General features: G+C 33.6%; 1 protein-coding gene across 16 annotated transcripts; it reads left to right on the top strand.

Moving 5' to 3' along the window:
• LOC107610157 (pathogenesis-related protein 5) lies at positions 679-7,831 on the top strand. 16 transcript variants are annotated; one of them, XR_001613417.2, is made up of 12 exons: positions 1,133-1,432; positions 1,694-1,781; positions 1,884-1,988; positions 2,085-2,379; positions 2,739-2,809; positions 3,039-3,118; positions 3,259-3,403; positions 3,939-4,070; positions 4,422-4,481; positions 4,903-4,974; positions 5,053-5,124; positions 5,218-5,336. XR_001613417.2 is itself a non-coding variant. In XM_016312245.2 (2 exons), exons 1-2 carry the CDS (start codon positions 6,578-6,580, stop codon positions 7,442-7,444), a joined length of 753 nt encoding a protein of 250 aa, XP_016167731.1. In that variant the 5' UTR covers positions 6,474-6,577; the 3' UTR covers positions 7,445-7,831. The 16 variants fall into 16 exon arrangements, 1 of the variants encoding a protein (XP_016167731.1); XR_001613415.2 differs by adding an exon at positions 679-1,063 and having other exon boundaries at positions 1,364-1,432; positions 1,694-1,732; positions 4,422-5,124; XR_002350282.1 differs by adding an exon at positions 2,511-2,615 and having other exon boundaries at positions 1,127-1,432; positions 4,422-5,124.

The following is a 9,768-nucleotide window of genomic DNA, read 5'->3' as shown; positions in this document are numbered from 1 at the left end:
CTGCACGTGGCGTCCGTCACGCGTGCGCGTCATTTGGAGATTTTCCTTGCCACGCGTACGCGTCAGTCACGCGTTCGCGTCGTTTATGCTCTGCGCTAGGCACGCGTTCGCGTCGTCCATGCATGCGCGTCGCTTGCATTTTGCGCTAGGCACGCGTCCGCGTCGTCCATGCGTGTGCGTCGCTACCATTTTTTTCAAAACTCCATTTTGTGCGTTCCTTCCATTTTTGCATGTTTCCTTTCTGTCCTCTAAGCCATTCCTGCCCTATGAAGCCTGAAATTACTTAACACACAGATCACGGCATCGAATGGTAATAGAAGATAGTTAAAATAATTATTTTTAAGGCATAGAAAACATGTTTTCATATATATCATAGAATAAGGAAGGAATTTATAAAAGCATGCAAATCTTATGAATAAGTGGGTGAAGAATTGATAAAAATACTTAATTGAGCACAAGATGAATCATAAAATAGGGGGTTTATCAAATATATTGTTTACTGATTCAGGTAAAAACCTTGAAGGCTTTAAAGTATTTTTTCTACTTTCTACTGCAGTATTTTTTTAAATTAATAAAAGAGGAATATATATTGTTCACTAATTCAGGTAAAGTCTTCACAGCTATATATACTTTTCCACCTACACCTTTTCCATCTGTTTCTTTTAGAGGCAAGTGTTAATGTAGCCATAGCACGCAGATAGGTTCCCCAATTCTATCCATTTTATTAATTAGTTAAAAAGAAGTAAAAGATCTTATCTATTGATTATGTTGTCTTTAACTTGTTGATTATTTAATTTCAAAGGATACTGGAATAAGCTGTGCTAAATATCTTTTGAGGTATTTCAAATTTTGTCGTCAATCACATTACTTTCTCTTTCCTTAGTTTTAAATAAAATAGTTGGAAAAGGTTTTTATTGTTGTTATAATTATTAATAACCAGGTAAAGATATAATCAAATCTTGTTGTGGTGACTGGTCTCCATGATTTTGTGGTGACTGCAGATACATGATTTTCATATCTTATTTTCAAAGGCAAAAAAAAAAAATACTTTCTACTGATTCAGGTAAAGACCTTGAAGGCTTTAAAGTATATATATTGCAATGAACAAGATATTCTATGAAGACTTGGAAAAATATATAATATATTCCTCTTTTATTAATTTAAAAAAATACATACAGTTAACGGTGTATGCAATATATAGCTGTGATTCAATGATTTGGTTGTTTTTTCTTTTCATGATTCATAGAATAGTTCAATAGATAGGAAAAAAAAGAGCGTGTAGCAGACAAAACTTTAATCACAACCATTTTTGTATTTTTTTTCTGCTGAGTGTGAGTGTGTGAGTGGGTTTTTCCTTTTTCAGGTATTGATAAAGAGAGGAAAAGCAACTATTCAGAGAAGGAGGCATGTAACATCAAAAAAAGCAAAACAGGTTCAATTTCTTAAACCTTGATATCTATTACCTTAGACCACACCATTCCCAAACCCCAAACCCCTCCAAATTGGTAAAAGATAAAATAAATTTTTGAATACAGCTTTTCTGCTACTGCAATCTCAAAATTTTGTGTCTATTAATATGCATGTAGCCGACCACACTTAGTGAGATAAGACTTTGTTGCCGTCACTGTTGTTGACTTTTTTGCTGCTATTGTCTCCTACTAATCTCATTTGTTGATTTTCATTTGAAATTCAGATAGACCAAGCAGAAGATTCTCAGACAGAATTCATGGAGGTAAGAATGACTTTGATCAAGCTCAGATTACAGATGTGTATAATTATAGGTATGGTTCATGTAGCTCTGTGTTGTACTAAACTATCTTCTTCTAACAACAACAACTAAGGATCTTCTGTTTTATTGAGTTCTTTATTCCTTATGCATGCAGAATCTTTGTTGCCACTTGGAATGTAGCAAGGAAATCACCTCCAAGTTATTTGAACCTTGAAGATTGGCTTCACACCTCTCCACCTGCTGATATCTATGTTCTTGGGTAAATTACTAATGCCGGTTGTATAATGTGTAAGTCACCTTTTGTTCTGCAACATTTCTTGCTGAGAAATTTTTTGTATTTTCTTTTTGACATCAGGTTTCAAGAAATTGTACCTCTTATTGCTAGTAACATTTTGGGAACAGAAGACAATGGCCCTGCAAGGAAATGACTTGCTCTTATTAGGAAGACCCTTAACAGTCTTCCAGGAACAAGTGGTGGATGCCACACTCCATCACCACTCTCTGATCCTATTATAGAGATTGAAGCTGATTTTGAGGGATCAATGAGGAAGAAGACAACCTCTTTACTTAAAATTATCTCAATCTGAAGAATCGTTGGTGGAGCTGCTGCAAAATCTCGCAGACATGGATATTACATTCCAAGGTTGAAGGTAACTTAGCTTCCTTTTTTTAATAATAATAAAATCCAACCTTTTCACATTTTTCACGCTCAAAACTTGAAGCTATACACATGGATAAAGACAAAAGTTTCTTATTGTTACCATCCATCTTTTGTTCATAGTTTTGGCAAACACCACACAAAAGATTTCTTAGCCAACCATACATCTATCTTTCCTAGCTCAAGATAGTTTATATTTCAATAAATGGTGCCTTGTATTCTATTCAGGTAGGTACCTATCTCATTCTATTATTTTCAAGTATTTTCTGCATAATTATGTGAAGCTAGTAAAATACTTTTCCAGTTTTTGAGCTGAAAGGAATGTATACTAAAATGTGATTGTGTGTTCAGGTTTGTATTTGGATATGCCTTTGGATAGATGACAACACTTGTGATATTCATCAGAAAGATATTTATTGCAGGTTAGCTTTCTGTATGAATGGTTGGTTGGTTTATGCATATACATTTTTGGCTGCTGTATTGTAGCCTTTAAATTGAATTACTTCTTGCCATTTTTTTCTAGTTATAAATTAATCTCTAAACAGTTGCATTGTGTTACTTGTTCCAATTTTTCTTGTGTACTACTTGAATAGCATGATGAGGTTCAAAATTTTAAATTTTTTAACCCTGTGCATTTCTTCTTTTTGACAGTTTTGTACAGGAATATGATCCCTAGTAACTTTACTATGAATACATCTAATGTGATGGCTAGTTTGGCCACAGATCTGCTGGTGAGTTATTTTTTATTTTGATTTACAATGTTCTCTTGTTGATGGCAAAGTTTCAGTTTCTAAGTGTAAATCTAATTTTGATTTTAATTTTTGTGTTCTTTCTATGTGAAAATTGGATACTGCTGCAAATATCAAAATAGGGATCAGCATCAAAGACAGAAAACACCAATTTTCTTGAATCCGCTTTCTTTTCAGGCCTTCCTGTTTATTATCTACAAAAGCAATGCACAGAGAACTCTACATTTTCCTTTCCACTCCAGATAGAATCCTATAGTATACAGCAAGGTATGGTACATTCCTGTATTGATAAGATTTCGTGTATAAAAATGGTAACTGAAAAGTGAATCGATAGTTATGGGCTTATAGCTGTGCTGTTTATGCCGTTATTATAATGAAAATTGACAATCCCTTTTGCCATTCCTGTTTGTGAATCACCGATAAATATACATGTGCTGAAGAGTAATTGAACTAGCTGGAAGTTATGATAATGGTATCAGAAGTGGAAGAAATGCTTTAATAATTGGCCTTTACATAATGTATTGGTTTGTGTACGTAGCTTAGTGCTTGCTTGATGCAGTTTGACTAATCATATAGTATTTACTTTGTCAATGAGAAAATTTAATTAAGGATCATTAAACTTACTGAATAGTCAATGAGAAAGTTACTTAATCATAGATGATGCTCTATGATGCATATTGACAAAGTATATAAGATAAAATACTGCACTAGAGTTTCTTGTTTTTACATGTCCAAAGGCCATGGTTTCTTTTGGTTCTGAAATGGCAAATTATATTATGAATTATTGTTTTCAAATTTTCAGGTTATAGGATATTCGGATACAGATGTTGCTGAATATCTATATAATTCGAAGCCTGATGCCAATTCATTGTACAAATATCTTTGCAAAGACCTTACTAAAGCATGCGGCACCAAGCCATCCCCTGTCCCTAAGGTAGTGACAATCTGAATTATTGTTTACTTACTGCTTTTGAGTAAATTTGAATTAGAATGGACATTAGTTACTAACTTACTATAAATATTGCACAGCTGTCCCGTTTTTCGGAAACCAACTATGCACTTTTAGGAACAAACTAGAAACTAGAAACTAGATATATATATATATATATATTGCACAACTGTCCCTAATTTAATTTCTCGCATATTGATTTTATTTATTATTTATTTACAGCCGAACACAGAGATATAGAGTAGAAGTTGCTTGCATGCATATAATCTAATTAATCCTTTGTGCCCCTGCTGTTAATTAATATCCCTAGGCGATCTTAATAATATTGTTTAGCAGAATCCACAGACTTGCTCGTTACTACAAGAAGACCAAGAAACTCCCACCTGTGTGGAAGTAGTAAGTGCCTTTGAACACTATCAATTGTTTGATTTCCCTAATTGCTTAATTTGTGATTACTTTTTGAGAATAGTATTCATCAATTGGCTTAGTGTGCTAGAACTTTGTATCTAGTAGATGGCAATTTAGCTTGGATTGTGATATAGGTTAACTATATGCTATTTACTGGATAGCAACTGATTTCTCTGTCAACGCACTATTATATCTTTTCTATGCACACATAGCCAGCTAATATAATCAACATTTATAAATAATATAATCAAACCCAATTCACACTTATAACCAAATTTCTTAAAGATTATGTAATCAAACTAGATTTTTATTATAATAAAAGAAAAAAATGTTATAAAAAATCATAGTTTTAAAAGAAGATTGAAATTGCTTCACTATTTGTTCTATCCTGAGCACGTTGACTATATAGGTACCTTCATGGAAACAAGCTTACTGGTCCAATACCTGCAGAACTTGGCAACATGTCGAAATTGAGCTACTTGTGAGTCTATTCCTGATTGTATAATCTTGGTCCTCTTTTCACTGCATGTAATTATTTAAAACTAATTTGTTATTGTAGGCAATTAAATGACAATCAACTGGTGGTTAGAATTCCTAATGAGATTGGAAAACTTGAACACCTTTTTGAATTGTGAGTATGATTCATTCTTATTTCAAAAGAAAAAAAAAGAATCACTTCTGTGTGTGTCACTTGTATTAAGTTTCTCATGTTTCTTATGTTCAGGAATATTGCCAACAACCATCTTGTAGGGTCTATTCCGCATAATATAAGCTCTTGTACTGCATTGAATCAGTTGTAAGATTTCTGCACGCTGCTAATGAGTTGTGGAACTTTAAAATTTATAAAATTTCCATATATGGATAATAATAATAATGTAATTAATCCATTATAAAATTAGTTATTTGTATTTTTTTTATATTCTATCAATAGAATTATCTTTTTTTTTTCTTTCTCTCGTTTTGAATTTATTCTTTTCTAATTTTTTATTTATCTAATTATTTATTTTCTTATTCAATTTTTTTATTACATTGAGAAAATTGTTGAATATTTCAGTATTATTCAAATTCAATATTTGAGCATAAGACAAAAAAATTAAAAAATATTCAATTACAAAAAAAATTTGAAAAATACTCCATTACACTTTTAATTTATTCCATGTTAGGGAAAAATTAAAGAAGAAACAATTTAAAAAAGAGAAAAAAAAATAATTTCATTGATGAAATTCTTCATAAAAGAAAAAAAAATATAAATCACTAATTCCGGAGGCAATTTGCAAGATATTGAGTGGAAATAAAGATTCTCTTGATCCTAGATTCTGGGCAACAAGGCAACAAACTAAATTAGCTCAACTAGCATTCCAAGTGTTTCTGTCACGTGCTCATGTTTTGAAATGTTGTTTGATGCTTTCAAAGACAAAAAGAGTCCTATGAGGCACACAGAAAATACTTTGAGATGTCACTCGTTCAATATTTTAGAAGCTACAAATTAAATGATTGCCTTATTATATGTACTGTTAATTTTCTTTATCATATAATAGAAGGTAAAATATAAATCAACTGATTTCATATTTCATCCCAGCCTATAGTGAAAAGAATCGAGTGTGTTGATCAAATATTTCTCTCTTAAAATAAACTTGATGGGAGAGAGTGGCTCGTGGCGATGTTTGTCATGTGGGTGTTAAGGCGACACCCTTTTACCCCCTTCTACTGAGCTTCCATCTATCTGATACCCTAAACTCACAGTCACGTGCCATTAATTGGCATACGTGCGAGATTCGATTCCTTAGTTTACTCTACCAGATTTAACGTACATAAGGAAGTATAAGAAAAACAAGGAATGAAGAGAGTGTTGGCACTTGGCACGTCCCATCGCAAGATGTCCCACAATCTTAAACTGCTCACGGAAAGATAGGGAATCCATCCCCCTTTAATTTTACTATAATAGTTAAATTAAATTAAATTAAAACCAAAAATAACACCACAGCCCTCCCTTCCCTAACTATAAATTACTAGTACTTCAACACTTTGTTTTTGCCCTCTCATTCTAATTATCTTCTCCTCCCTATCATTTACTAATCAAAGCCATGGCGCTTACCACATACCTCAAAACCTCTTCATTTTTTCTTATATTATTCTTATTAGGTTAACTTTTACATTCAACCTACATGTATATGAATTTGTTCTTATATTTATGTTTTAAAATACCGATAACTCACCTAATGAGATTAATATGATTGGAATTTCTTCTTCTTTCAGGTAATGATATAGCGTCCGGCACCATCTTCACGCTCGAAAACCACTGCACCTACACCGTCTGGCCCGGAACTCTTTCCGGTAACGGTGCTGCCCCTCTCGGCGACGGTGGATTCTCTCTAGCACCGGGATCGTCACTTCAGCTGACAGCTCCCTCCGGCTGGTCCGGACGGTTCTGGGCGCGAACTGACTGCAGCTTCGACGATGCCGGCAACGGAAAATGCGCCACCGGAGACTGCCCCGGGGGTCTCAGGTGCACAGGCGGAGGTGCTCCTCCGGTGTCGCTGGCGGAGTTCACGATCGGAACCCCAAGCAGCGACAAGGACTTCTACGACGTGAGTCTGGTTGACGGTTACAATGTTGGTATGGGAGTACGGGCAACCGGTGGAACCGGTGACTGCCAGTACGCGGGATGTGTTACGGACTTGAACAGTGACTGTCCGGCTGAGTTGCAGGTCATCAACGAGGCGGGAGCGGTGGTGGCTTGCAAGAGCGCTTGCGCTGCGTTTAACACGGCGGAGTTCTGCTGCACCGGCGATCACTCTACGCCGCAGAGTTGCAGTCCGACGCAATACTCTGAGATGTTCAAGAATGCGTGCCCCTCTGCTTATAGTTACGCGTATGATGATGCTTCCAGCACTTGCACTTGTTCTGGTTCCGAATACCTTATTACTTTTTGCCCAACGGGCTCTTCTTAGTCATGCATACTATAATAATGATTTCATTGAGTGTATTCATTGTATTATTGATGTAGAAGGGTGACACAATAACTCCTCGTGTGTATATTCTGTTTGGGACACTCTTCGTTTATCATAATTATCTAAACATCATGATGAGTTCTCAGATGAATATACACAGTTGAGTCATAAAATATTTTTCATTGGTTTATTATTACTTTTCAGGCGGAGGTGTGAAACTTTTTTCTTTTAATTATAATTATAGGTATTGAGATTTGGTGATGACTTTTGGAAAAGATGATGAGTCATTAAGTTATTGTTATTGGCAGATTGGAGATTTTCTTAGTTTGAAAAAAATACAAGGTTGTAGTGATTTGTGGGTGAAACCAACAATTGCCTTTTGTAGTATTGGTTTGTTAGTTCAACCTCTCTCACAGACTCACACAACTGCTATTTAAAAGTGATACGAACGATTAAAAGATTTAATAGAATAAAAGTGAAACAAAATTCACCCAAATATTGTGATATAACACGATCAAATGCATAATGATAATTCTGAATGTGTTTTTATACATGTTTGCTTTTAGAATTCAAGTGAGATATATACAAATAAACTAAAGAGGAGGCAAAATAAAGAAAAATAAGAAAGATCAAATTTACATACAGAAAGATATAAAGCAGAATCATCTCCGCCTTTTTTATTTGTAATGTTGAAGAATCAATCTCTAAAGTTATTTTATATAATATAATACGATAGGTCTTTGGTGACCAAGATTATAGTGATTAAAAATGGTCAAACTTTGACTAACCAATAAACACATGACATGTAAAGAGTTAAGTACAAGTTGTTAGTTAGAATGATAGGCATCCAAAATGATGTGTATATCGCAGTCCTTTTTATTTGAAGAAAAAAATCTGTTAATGTTTTTTGAGTGGATAATTTCAAAACTTCAATCTTTGGTGAATATAAATACTAAATTATTTTAACAGATAAATTTTATTAATTTATATGTTCAAATTCTGAAAATTTAGAGTGCAAATGGTAATGATTTATGTGTGCAAAATTTTGATAAACATAGGTGTAAACTATATGTTTATTGTGTACAAAATCTCTATAAATATTGGTACAAATTATTACCGACTAAGTGCTGACAAAAAATAATAATACTTGTTAGTCATGTAACATTGTTTTTATTAAAAATCTTCATAATAATTTTATTAATAAGATTTACTTTTTTTACTTTGTGAATCCGCTAAAGCTGGCATCCGTAAGTCTTGAATTCGTAATGTCATACCTTCGATAATTTACTTAAATAAACTAGTTGAAAATCAATCATATCATATTGTCTTAAAACTAAATTCAATGTTAAAATTTTTTTACCTCTCAATATTTATATAAAGCGTGGTTGTTGTATAAAATTTTAAAGAAACAAATATAAAAATTGCAAAACCTCCACAACTTATGAAGTAAATTTGTTATTTTTTATCAATGTTTATACTTTTTTAAGATACTAATTTGTTATTTTTTATTTAAGTAAAAATTCTTTGTTTTATAATTTGTATATCCATGATTATACATATTGTTTGTTAATTCCATGATATAAGTTTCATCCTCCACTTGCCACTCTATTTGTCTAAGACACAACAAAATTTGCATTGCAGTTGGTCCTAGTCTCTGCCTTATGCGCCCTCTTTCTATCCGCCCTCTCATAATGCTTCTTCTTTCGCAAGCCCTGTCGATTGCAATAGAAAATTTTCTTCACAACATTACCTTCGTCATCTTTAATGGAATCCCTTTTTCAAACAGCAAATCCAGTCGCCTTTGCATACTTCACATATCTTGCATAAGCCTCTTCAACCCCATGAAATTCAGCATCAGCCAATGTAACCGCCGTTGAAAGCATCGAAGTGCCCACATTATCACTTATTTGATCGCCTGAACCACCTGGTGACTCCGATGAAGGCACTCTACCACCCTCTTCCCCTTCACCAAATATATCAACTCTCTCTACTGGCTCACTCTCCTTGCCCACTCGTGACGGTGACTCTCCTTGACCCGAAAAGTCCAAGTTTCTTTCGCTGCCACTATCCATTCCAACACATTATTAAGTACCTGCATTATACAATTCAAAATTAAACATACTGACAACACCGAAGATAACATAAAATTCTAACATTTGATTCACAACATCAATGCCAATTCAAAATAAAGTATAATTTTTAATTTTCTTAAGAATTTCAATTCTCTTCAAACTAAATCAAACGAAAAATAGAGTGCTAATTGGCTTCCCTAATGCTTTGAAGATAATTTAAAGCCTTTAATACATGCAGGGCTAATTATACAA

The sequence above is a fragment of the Arachis ipaensis genome, chromosome B07, assembly GCF_000816755.2.
Source record: "Arachis ipaensis cultivar K30076 chromosome B07, Araip1.1, whole genome shotgun sequence".
In the NCBI taxonomy this organism is placed as follows: Eukaryota; Viridiplantae; Streptophyta; class Magnoliopsida; order Fabales; family Fabaceae; genus Arachis; species Arachis ipaensis.
The sequence above is the reverse complement of the archived record's forward strand: the minus strand, read 5'-3'. Positions and strand labels throughout refer to the sequence as shown.

Bases quoted from the DNA above. Each gene is read 5' to 3' on its own strand.
- LOC107610157 (XM_016312245.2), top strand. From the start codon at position 6,578: ATGGCGCTTACCACATACCTCAAAACCTCTTCATTTTTTCTTATATTA. The intron at 6,636-6,749 runs GTTAACTTTTAC...TTCTTCTTTCAG, and splicing joins TCTTATATTATTCTTATTAG to GTAATGATATAGCGTCCGGC.